Source organism: Aspergillus fumigatus, chromosome 5 (assembly GCF_000002655.1).
Source record: "Aspergillus fumigatus Af293 chromosome 5, whole genome shotgun sequence".
NCBI lineage: Eukaryota > Fungi > Ascomycota > Eurotiomycetes > Eurotiales > Aspergillaceae > Aspergillus > Aspergillus fumigatus.
This window is the reverse complement of record NC_007198.1, coordinates 58,855-71,057: the sequence shown is the minus strand read 5'-3', so window position 1 is coordinate 71,057 and position 12,203 is coordinate 58,855. Positions and strand designations below refer to the sequence as shown.

Sequence of the window (12,203 nt, the reverse complement as noted above, 5' to 3'; positions counted from 1 at the left end):
CCTCTATTGCACCCTACCTTCCTCTATCCAAATCTCATAAGCAAAACACACATTGCTAATAATATATAGAGAATATGGCTGAAACAGCAAGGGATAATACAGCAAGTTCCCTAGTTAATATACTAGAAAAATCCCAAGCAGCTCTCTGATCTATTCAACACAATAATATCTAACCATTCAGACATTCTTCTTAGTATCCTAGGAAAGTATTAGGACGCATACATAGCAAAGATAAAAGAAAAACTGCTTATTACATCTGCTATTAAGGCAGCGAAAGTCCCAACATCTAATGGACTGGTGAGGCTTGATAAATACTTCTTTCCCATCCCAGAGTTTTATAACCTGGTTGAGGCCGTCTTAACCACATTAAATATCAGCTTTTTCAAGCTACCAGGGATCTGGAACCTGGAGAGTGAGCAGGAATGGGGATTTCTCCAAGAGCTTGGTATGTCCAGTGGCGGCAATAAGACTTTTATAAAGGTCGTCCAAGATTGCTTGTTATCCACCATGACATTAGAGGACGCCAAACCACATTTTTTCGAATTATACGGGTGGATATCTGAGAGAATATTTGACGATGACCTCTGCTGTTTTAATGAACAAGGGAGCTTTTTCCGCGACGAGCAGACTGTCTATATTCCCAATACAGGTGATGGTGCAAAGTTAGTGTTTCTTGATCGATGCGTTTGGCAAGGTCCCTCGTGGTTGCGGACTGTGTACGCTCTTGCGTTCCATGAGGAATATAGGAGCGACTTGAAAATACAACGCCTATTTCAAGATGGACTCCTCTTGGACAACGTGGACTGGGGAATCTATATAACAGAATTAAAGCACTTGCACAGTATTGGGGTAGGCTTAATAGCAGAGACGCAAAGGATATACCAGGCTATCATGGAGGATATTAAAGATAAGGAGGATTAGACCAGTCTGTAGTAAGTATAGACTCCAGACCAGTGCCTGAACACCCTCTGACAATAGCTTAATTATTAGGACTTAATTTCAACAATATAAGATGATATATATACCAGGCTCAAAGCAGTAGTATGCGCCTTAATAATACATCTAGGCATTATTTTTAACTGGTGATAAAATCAGCATAAGTAATGCCTATCTAGATATAGAGAGCTTCCTTATTAAGAAGCTCTAGGTTCAGCTGCCTTTAATACTTTGCTATACCAGCTGTATTTAGGACCTTTACAAAGATAAAGGAAGTATTGCTAATGTTATTAAGGCTCTGTGCCATATCAACAACCTTAAACCAATGATGTCTGACTTAAATCACCTCAAGCTTATCAGTTTCCTGCCAATCGAGGGCCCTAAGGAAGAGTTCTACTAGGGATCTGTAACATCCAATTTCTTTATCATTAATAAGGATGGCTGGCCTATGCTCTTCTATAGAAAGGTACCAGTAGTTTAGTTTTGTCTAGAAGAAGTCTGTGAATTAGCTCTACTCTTAAAATCCCTAGGGCTAGAAAACTATTTTATTTCTATTTGCACAGTAAGGAAAACTAGTATCCCAGAAATGCCTTTGCAGACCTTATTACATCTTATAACTAACTTCTGTCAAAGGGCATTAGGTTTATCTAGGTACATTTCTCCACATAATTAATTTTGTGAAACTTATAGCTAAACTTTTTAAGATGTATCACCCACTACAATGGCGGAAATATATATACTACTCACAAACTATACAATACATTTCGGAAGGCATTAGTATATAAGACTGGGCATATAGTCAGAGAATATACCTTGACTTCACTGTCTGGTTCTAGCATAAGTAAGGAAATATACAGTAGACTATACATAGAATATCTTAACGGTAAATTAAGCATCTTTATTCCTTATAATAAATATAAAAAACTGTTATACTACGCAACGCAACTACTAGAGTCTCTAGTGACTTCCCTAGAAATTAAAGACCCCACTGCCCATAGTATATTCACTATAGTTCTTCAGGTACTAGTTGAGATTGTGGATGGTATATGAGGAATCTATGGTGTTCCTAAACTATCTGAACTAGACCCTGTCACCCCAGTAATTATTAATGATTCAGAATCTGCCTATGAGGATGCGCTAGAGGAGGTGTTTATACTGAGGGCTTTGATTGCTTGGGGTAGCAAGGATTAATTACTTATATTAGGATAGTCAGAACTTCAGCTGGTTCTATAGTCAAAGGACATGGCCATCATAGAGTATCGGCATTGCATACTCTCAGATAGACACAAAACGACGGCCAAGGAACATGCGGATGGATGAACGATGTAGTAGGGATCATCTGGATTAACTCAACTGGCCTACTGGTTAGGTTTCCTAGGTAGAGAACTCAACAGCTTAGAGTCAGTGCTACATCATTACTTAATGGGTCACAATGCACTTAATTAGTGGGTAAGGATCCTATAGGATCACCCTAAAGTATACTGAAAAGTAGGGTGGAGATAGACATCTAGGTAGCTTAACAGACGGTTATTATTTATATTGTTCATAGAGAGGTACATACATTATGGATCCCTGCACTATATTGCTCTCCAACAAACAGATAAAATATATAACTGTAAGAACAGCATTGAGATTAGGCAATAGCTGACCACGCGAATCTTTACTTCATTAAGGGCAATACCTACTACATCTGGCAAAGTGTTAAGCAGGTTGTACAGCACAATGGTAGGTTCTCATAGATATTGTTGAGTGACTCAAGACAGCCCTAACAAAGACGCATTATAACCAGTTCCTTCATAACACCAAAATCCTCCCCATATAATTTGCACATATGCAAGGACCAGTTATCAACCACAGCTGCTTTATCAGTCAACTTTATCAACGCCTGCAAAATGATAATGAGAAAGAAGACATCGACGACAAGCAAGGAGACGGCTTGTTATGGACATATATTAATCCCAGCATCGCAGGAATGCAGTCATACATTTCACTAGTCATTTGAGACACCACAGCTGACAGCCGCCGTCCAGGGTACATCACGCAAAGCCAAACTTATCGACTGGAGAGGACTAGCAAGGGAACTTTGAATGACCCTATGTGCAATGATACAACAGAGTCAATAGTAAATCCACACCCGTGCTATCCAACAGGCATCATGACCATGCTGTGATCTCCCTGGGTTAAGGGAATCCATCCAAGTTAATAGGAGGCAAGTCACCCAAGATTGCAGGGATCAAGCAGTCTCTAAGGCTTTAGACATGATATGGCTCTGCATTTAGTTATAACCCTGGTTCTTTTCCATATAAAGGTCCACCAGGCTACAGAGAAGGGGAAATAGCTCTACTAGTGGTTCACTTTTCAACATTTCAGCAGATTTGTACCAGATCCACAAGAAGGGAGGGAAGTCTTTGCCCACTGATTATGCAGGCTACTGCCTAGTGGGAAGTCAGTCCTAATAACAAACGAACTACAGCGAATGCCTCTAGTGCTTAACTTATGATAGTATAGTAGACCAGCAACATCTATCATCTGCGTGCTATTCATATCTGCCAAACCCTGAGAATAAAGGACCGCCGTCGTCCCATAGATATGCTTTCGCCACTGATAGGAACCAGAATGATTATCATACATTATCATCTAACAACTAATCAGTGGGTGATAGGTAATTAAAAAAGATATAGAATATAACACACCTTAAACATCAATAAATTAAAGCTAGAGGTGGCTATGTGCGCTGCGGGTGACTGCTTAGGATAATAAATAGCATATATAAGAAGCTAAAGAGCTATTGCATACTTACGTTGAGCTAGCTGTATTAACTAGGGATTACAATAGGCAGCTGCTAATGCACCCAGGCTAATGTAGATAATGCTTATAATAATGATTTTAGGGTGCTCTTGGTCACACTGTGGGATGGGACCGCGTGTGATGATGAACTAATCAAGATAATGCTGCAATGCGATCTCCTCTATAGGCACTAGTGGAATGAAGAATATTAGATTATTAATAACAGGCCTTGCTGTGTAAGGTCACATCTTTTACATAATACTTCTGGGCTATTCTCAATGTCTAATCTTTAAATATGAGATCCAAGAGTATTCTATAGCTAGAGCATTATAGGCCAGCTCAGGCGCATTAAGAGCACCTTGGTCTGAGCTGGTTACACTATATAAAGTATTAGAGATATAAACTTAGAGCGCTTAACAGGGCTAACCTTAATCCTTTAGGACCGGCAGTTTCCACATCCTAGTTTGCCATGGCTGACAGATACCATGATAGAATGCTTGGATATCAAGATAAAGTAGAGGATTATGAATCTCATGCGTAGACTGAGTAATGAAGGAAAGAGAAGGATATCTGACACGGCAGGGCAGATAATGCCTTGTATAACCGCGTGGATTTAAGACTAGGTCTGACACTATACTTTTGACGCTATTTCACAAGTGAATTTTCTATTTAGGACGTAGTGCTTATTTTTAATAATTAAAAGAATGAACATAAGCAAGATTAATTATGAAGTACTCTGTAGACAGAAAGCTAAGCATTTCAGCAGCAGTATTAGATAGTAGGTAATTACTGCTCTGCTACCAAGCCTTTAGAAAATACACTATTATATAAGTTAAACATCTATTTTAGTTGTTCCTTTGATTATGGAAAGGAAGTATATTTATAAATATAAATAAATCTACAGCCACAAGCACATCAGAGAGTAATATAAATAGGAGCTCTATCCCTCCCTAGTGTGCCTTATTACTTACTCTTCATCAGACATGTTTTACTGTAGATAGAATACTTATATACTATCTCCTACACAAGCATCACTCTTAACATAACTACCATCTAGAAAGTTGCTTTACTCAGCGTACATCCCTATCCTATTTAAATCTCTTTTTAGGGACTAATAACTAGACAGAAAGGGTTCCTTGCATTTACTATCCTTGACTAGCTTATTAAAGCTGGTTTTAATATAACTATTCTTACTTAGTCCTATAGCTCTATCTAGGGAGTCCCAGCCAGAGTTACAGTACTTAAAGTTGACTATATATCTATAGACAGCCTGGACCATGCTCTTCACGGCTATAACACTGTTATCTCTACTATTAACTTAGCAGTATACATAATCTAGTAACCAGCCATCAATGCAAGTATCCAGGCTAGTGTCAAGCACTTTATCCCAGCAGACTTTAGGGCCCTGACCATCGCCCCAGAGGCGCAGGATCTCCCCATGCATGCTCATCCTGTGGAGATCCAGAACTATCTGAAGGAAAAGGCCCGGTTAGGAGAGCTGGAATATACCATTCTTAACATGGGCCTGTTCCTAGACTATGTGGTCTCTAACCCATTTATTATTGACAGGGTCAACTAGACGGCTGTGCTGTATGACTCACTATACGACTGCTTTAGCCAGGCCACAGTGAGTGGTTTGGGACTCACAGATATTCTGTGCCACATACCAAAGTACGCCAAATGCCAAGCACTCTACAACCCTGCACCCAGTCACCAAGCAACTTCCGCAGGATACATCGAAAGGCACCGCATACCGCTGGAACTGGCAGCAAGACATGTGAGCATTGAGGCATGACGTCTTTTCAAATTACAGCAGGACAAAAGGGGGTTGAGTCGCTTGGCAGACAAGACTCGGTAGCAGATGATGCAAGTGCAGGTTTAATGAACTCATCTTGGAAAGAGAAAGAAACTGTCTCCAGAGTATGAAAGCAGCCGCCACAGAAAGTGACGTTGCCCAAGAGAATGCGGCTGCTTCAGAATGACCCAGCATCATACGTTCACTCCAGCTCTTACGGCAGTGGGCAAAACGCAAGAAACTGCCTCGAGCCAAGCCTTGGATGAATTACACCTCGGCTCGGGGATCTCCTATCCTCATTATGTAGACAGACAAGAACTGACTATACAGTATCTCCGGAGCTTTTATCACCACCAAACATCCGCTTGGTTTTTCGGTATTTTGAGTTTGTGAGATATAGTAACGTAAAGCAGCCGCTCTAGCTACTCCCCCAGTGAGTACTCTCAGTAGGCTGATACTCAAGTTCTACAAGTTTTACACGCTGACGGAGATAGCTCCGTACCGTCTCCCGTATACAGTCTCGATTTTTGCCGGTTGTGGAAGCTAGACAAGAAACTCGTCAAGTGATCAAGCTCCAGAACCCGATGAGACAGGCACTTACCCATCACCAGTGTCCGCCGTTGCTCATCTCGGACGTTGGTTAACCTCTTGAGTGGATCCCCAGGTTGCCTCTTGATTAGGGCACCCGATGCCTCGACGGATATTATGCTTCGATAGTCAGGCGCCCCCTGGTAAAAACAGACTCGTTTGTGCTGACCGGAAAGTAATCTTTCCATTGCCAGGTCCCCCATGTAAATGGAGATATTCAAGATCTAAAGCCACGGTCATTGTCAGCTGTCCAGAGGCTGTCCCGCAACATGGTAATACGAACATAGCCATGATCCTTGTGATCATCCTCGAGAAGGTTGTTTAACAAATGCTCAGCGGCGGTAATTTCGGCCCTCGACCCTACCTGCCATACCAGATGCAACTGGCGAGCCTTTATGGTCCGGGTGTAATAACCATAGATCATCAACTTCATGTATGGAATTGCTGCTGCGATCCCAAATCCACTTGCAATCACCAAAATACTTTCATAGTGTCTAACATCTTCACTCCTTCCATGAGGGCCAGTGAACAGGGCACAGAAAGAAACCGGGGTTTCTCCAGCCACGGTGGCGAAACGAGCAAGATCCGCAGAGAGCCCACGGCATGGTTGCACAAGAAGCTCTATGGTATTCCGTGGACCTTTCGACCACGATGTGACAGTGAAAGGGTGTGTTTGTGCCCACGACCATAGACTAACTGACGGCACCCACAGGTTGATATACTGCCCAGATTCGAGTTGCACAGGTCGAGGCAAGGAAACGCGAACATGGGCAGCTGTCACAACAATATCCTCTTTGGATTTCGTTGTGCTGAACGACATCTCAGCCCTTGGAAATCCGCGACCCGCAAATAGCCCGTTTCGATATAACAGTAGCCCCAGCTGGAAGAGAAAGTTAAGTCCGAACACGCCCAATCCGACGAAGAAATAAATATTCGAGAGGCGGCTACGGCCTTGAAGGTGCTTCCAGGTGCCGTAGACAAAGAGCACGGCGAGGAGCTGATGTCCTCTGAGAAAAAGCTCATAAGACCATTGACGAAACCACGGAATGGAAATCGCCGCAAGGGCCCCCAGTGAGATCCCAGCCTGTCGCATGTCAGTTGAATTAGGATGATAGCAAGGATAAGGCTTACAATCAAGGTAAAAAGGTTATGCAATTCACGAAGCGGAAATACGAATTTCTGTGTTTGAACAACGACAATGATGTGAAATGATAGCAGAGCAACGGACATCCAGCCAGTAGCCCGATGGATCCTACGACAAGTACTCCACCTGACACCTAGAGAGTCAGCTAGGTGGCTTAGATTGATGGTGGATAAAGGGAAAATCTGGTTGATTAGGGCTAGTTCTCCTGCCCGGCTGCCAGCATCGGTGAACGACTCTATTCTGAAGAAGACAAGAAAGATGTTGATTGCAGCATATGATCCGTGAAGGAAGACACTGGCTCCAGTCCATGGGCCCCAAAATCGATGCCTGTGAACAAGGAGAAAAAGTGCTAGATATTGAAAACAGGGAGCAGAAAATAACTCCGGCAGGTGGTTTCTTATAGAGAGAGCTTGGGTGACGAAAAGGCTAGCAAGTATGCCGCCAGAGGCAATCGCGTAAATGGCCAAAATCTCCATAGTGTTCGAAAAATGCGACAAAGGAGGAAGCACAAAGAAGGAAGAACGAAGGAGGGAGGTCATACAAATCAGACGCTTTATATAACGCAGATAACGACAGATGACAGCCTTGCCATGCTGGCTGCAGACAAAGAAAGTCCTTCTTCACACTGGGAGCCGACGCAGAAACAATCAGGGCCGCAGGCAGAAAAGTTTATTTGACCCCGGCACTTTGTATCCTGGGATATTGAAGAAACCCCGCCATTGGAACCCCTGAAATGCCAGACCAGCGAGGGCAAAGTAGGGTTACTTGGAGTGCTTGAGCATGACTATCAGGGTGGTAGAGAGCAGAGAATAGCCTATCCCTACACGGAGGAAGGAGAATTCAGCCGAGTGCGCAAACGGATGTAGACCAGAAATGCCAGTAGATAGAAGTGAAATAAATGTGTATAATGATCTATCCCCCAGAAAAGATGAGGTAATATACTACCGGATTTTGTTACTTCCAACTGGCGTTTGTTCCCTCGGGCCATCAAACTTACGTCCTCAGAACGTCATCCGCTAGCTTCTATAGACGTCCAATATTTCATCATGCGATACACCCGTGCCAATGGTGATGAGGAATGACTATAATGGTGGGGGTGACCTGGATAGTTATTGTTCGTTGGGTGGCATAAGACGATCTACCACCCGAAGTTGGAGTTACAGGATGAATTATGGTCTACACACTTACAGTCTCGCTTATATCACGTGATATTCACAAATGTTTGCATTGTTTGCCATCTGTCTGGCTAACATTACTGAGGGCGTGGAACAGCAAATGAGGGATCTCATGGCTGCTGTATGTTTCAAGAGGTGCAAGTAACTCCCAAAATCATCGAAATAAATCGAACGCGAGGCCTTTACCTATGGTTGAGCGTTTTTGTGCGCCAGAACACATAATCCGCACTCTGAGCACAATCCTTGGTGCTTTGAGAAATAGGCGCCCTAATATCGCTGGTGCCAGAGCGTTCAACTTTGTGTGGGGCTTAGCGAATCCAAGGACCCGCCCAGACAGATGAACGATGAATGCATCCCGCAGAAAGGTACCAGTGTACGTTATAGGTTGTGATCCGGCTGATGCACAGCGTTTACGGATAGCCCCACAGTGCTTGAGAATTGGATGCCGCCCAGATTGCCATGCCCGCTGACTATTCACACCCAGTTCAAGTAAATGGCCCGACGGAGACACAAAGGTTCCAGAAAACGAAAGCAGCAGTATGCACGGGTCTCAATTGCTTCTGGGTTCAATGCTCACAAGGAAACAAATGACTCCCAACGGGAGCATATGTGGTAAACAGCAACAGGATTAACTTTATTAGTTCATATTGATATCCCCGCTAGCACAGAATTCGGATCCTACCAGTTCTACAGTAGTTAATTGGGCGTACGGTGTGAGGAATTGATGCAGGTGCCCGAAGCCCGAACATAACTCCATCCGCCAACAAGCAGATCATCCATAATATATTGCCAGCCGTGCGCCGTGCTAGACCTGCACGACGTACTTTGTGGGTCTTGTTGCAGCTCCATGTCTCGCTGTTTTTCGGTTTCTTTTCCCAGCTTATACCCTTTTGCGGTCTTTCGGTCACAATGCCTTTTTGATTCATACAGATGGATATTTTCTTCGGCAGAAAGAACTCACAGGCAGTTGGACCCGCGTGAACTAAGGTTTTTTAGTTTAGTTCGGTCGATTTGGTCACAATACGTGGTGAGCAGGATCGTGCTCAACCGACTGATACAACGATAAAATCGCCAGAAGAGCGGAGGCTTGAGCCAGAAACTGCTATCGGCGGTTCCTTCAATAATGCAAGCCGCACTGATGTTATTCTACCGTCGGCAGTATCTGACACTGTGACATCATATGCGGAACTCCGGACAGTGTGGAAACATACACGGTATGCACCTTGACTTGCGTGTTGCCTTCTTTCAATCACACCGGAAGAGAGAAAAGCCTTGTCGCCTATACGTTCATCTAGACATCACTTTTGCTGGTCGTTTGCGTAAATGTTGTGGAGCAACCACCACGACTGACCAACTTGATGTGCAACGAATGGACATTGCGAGGTGAATACCGCAGTATGACCGAGTGACCATTCAACGATTCCTCTAGCAACAATCTGAATTCTCCGCAGAACTGTGTCAACCTTCACATGGCGTTACTTCGAATACGTCGTAGGTCTTCACACAGCGCCTAGGCCATCATTTGTTGTATGGGAATATATACGTACTATGACCGGTTTGACTTACAGTGCTCATGAAATCCCATGATTTTTAGCAAGAATGCATTTTCAACCTTTTCTTAGACATACCCGCTTTCTCCCAGTCAAATTCGGTATGTTATCCCTTATCTTTATCGCGATTACGGTATGGCGGCTGAAGCATGGATATTTCCAACCGTTTAAGTCCGCCAGCCAGAAATTTGTCGTTCGTTCGCTTCCATAATGCACAACGACAGAGCCACTGCTAATAATTAACAGACATCAACCGAGAAATTATATCTTTCTGGATTTTCGTCCGATGGAGACGTGGAAAAAATTGGATGCGACGACCTCAGACAGACTGGCTATCTGGATATCGAACGAAGCATTCTGCTGCACGACAACATCACCCAAATCGCCCTTAGCGTTTCGTCCCATCCAATGATCCAGGAGATACTGGATCAAACTGCGCATGGTGTGAAGATTTTCGAGCCTCATGATCTAATAGAGAGCCATTTGTCTCAATTCGCAGGATCAGGAGTCTGGCTATCCCAGCTGAATGTGTATATTGTGGCCTCGCGCGTGGTGTACACAGCTCCTGGAACCTCCTGGCCGACAATCAGTTTCTTAAGAGGGAGAGTCTTTGATAAAAGTTGGAGACACTTGGAAAACTACACCATTGACTGGTATGGAAAAACGACGACCTTTCCGCTGCTATTCGAGATACCGACAGTATGGTGGAAGGATGGAAGCTTCTTTGGCCCTGAGGATCCACGCATCGTCTTAGAAGAAGGGGTTCAAGGTGCCGAGCCGATTATTGTTTTCAATATGATCTTGAACGCTACGGGCTATCCCCGCGTCATGTGGATCTTCAAGCCTTTCTCCCGTATCATCTCCTACTTAAGGATTTGAGGTGAGGAGAGAAAACCAACCGAGAAGAACTGGGCTCCATTCTTCTACCGCGCTGATTCGGAAAGAAAACCAAGCGAGCACTTGTATTTCGTTTACAGTTTTAATCCTCTTTAAGTGCTCAAATGCAAAGTTGACACTGGGAGTTGCCACTGGTTCTACAGGGCAACATCAAGCCCGGACTTTCCGTCACTGCCACATCAGGACCCTCATGGGGAAATGCGTGGGGGAACGAATTTCGTGCCGGTGCCACTTGCTGGCCAGTCAGGACACTAATTCTTCGTGGGATTACCACGAACACACGTTCAGTTTTGCCAATCCGGGTCTTCGTACCGCCCTGAACTTGTTGTCATGTCCGCTTTTGACTCTGAGTTCTGCTTCATCTATGCCAGTGTCGCCACGGACTTTGGCAATGCCGTTCTGGATCAGAATGAACTCCTTCATCCGTGCACAACAGGAGCTTTCTTGATCCCTAACAGCATTTTGCGCTGGGATCACGGTCTAGGAGAAGATGCGATGGCCCTCTCATTCAGCGTCGCCGATGAAAGCATCCATATCGTAAACTTGCATGGGATGCTAGACTTCATCCAGGACCTACCGTATGTGGCAAACTCCGTTACCTACAGGGGGGACCACAATACACCGTCGCAGAAATCGCGATGGTCCGTGATAGAGAAAGAGATCATATCATGTGCTGTGGACAGCGCGGCGAACTCAAGCCGTAAAGATGCGATCAAAACTGATATGCTGTCCGAGGAGCTGCGGAACTGAAGCCTTTTCATTTGAGGCTTACTGGCAGGATAGACCAGAAAATAAGGATTATTGCTTAAATCTTTTAAGCAGGCCTCGTCATACAGTATGGGGAAGATTAATCATTGAAACTTTCAAGCATCGGGAAGCGAGTTAAACCGGAATCTGGCAAGCAACATGATCACACACATGTTTGTTTTGCTCATGGCTTCGGGCAAGGAGCGTCATCTCTTGCCTTTATTTGTTTTCTCATCAATAGTTTGTTTTCTCATCCAAGACTCTAAAAGGGGTGAGTAGGTGCGTGTTACTGTATCCGACCTGCGCATTGAACCGGAAAGATACAAAGAGGTGATAAGAAACAATGGTAGTATCGCTTGCAATCAAGGCGCGACTCTCTAAATACTGTGACTATGTGCGCAACTAGGAAGGTTATTCTCAACCCCAGAACTACAGACCTCTACTACATTATATCCACTAACTTGGGCATGGCTTATTTATTATATAGGACATCCTGGAGCAAAACTACCTGATACTGTTCTAATAATTAGAGAAATTATAGTTTAGCTTCTAGAAGATAATTATAAGCTTTTACTCACTGGGAG

The 12,203-nt window shown here is 44.0% G+C and overlaps 3 protein-coding genes across 3 annotated transcripts; 2 read left to right on the top strand and 1 right to left on the bottom strand.

The window, feature by feature from the left end:
• Window positions 1-6,323: 6,323 nt before the first annotated feature.
• On the bottom strand, window positions 6,324-7,199 carry AFUA_5G00260 (ferric reductase family protein; the record flags this gene model as incomplete). The annotated part of the gene is made up of 1 exon (XM_743221.1): window positions 6,324-7,199. One exon carries the CDS (start codon window positions 7,197-7,199, stop codon window positions 6,324-6,326), a length of 876 nt encoding a protein of 291 aa, XP_748314.1.
• Window positions 7,200-10,024: 2,825 nt separating this feature from the next.
• On the top strand, window positions 10,025-10,854 carry AFUA_5G00250 (uncharacterized protein; the record flags this gene model as incomplete). Its single annotated transcript, XM_743222.1, has 2 exons — window positions 10,025-10,168; window positions 10,222-10,854. The coding sequence occupies 2 exons, from the start codon at window positions 10,025-10,027 to the stop codon at window positions 10,852-10,854; spliced, it is 777 nt and encodes a 258-aa protein (XP_748315.1).
• Window positions 10,855-11,202: 348 nt separating this feature from the next.
• AFUA_5G00240 (uncharacterized protein) lies at window positions 11,203-11,622 on the top strand (the record flags this gene model as incomplete). Its single annotated transcript, XM_743223.1, has 1 exon — window positions 11,203-11,622. One exon carries the CDS (start codon window positions 11,203-11,205, stop codon window positions 11,620-11,622), a length of 420 nt encoding a protein of 139 aa, XP_748316.1.
• Window positions 11,623-12,203: the final 581 nt, after the last annotated feature.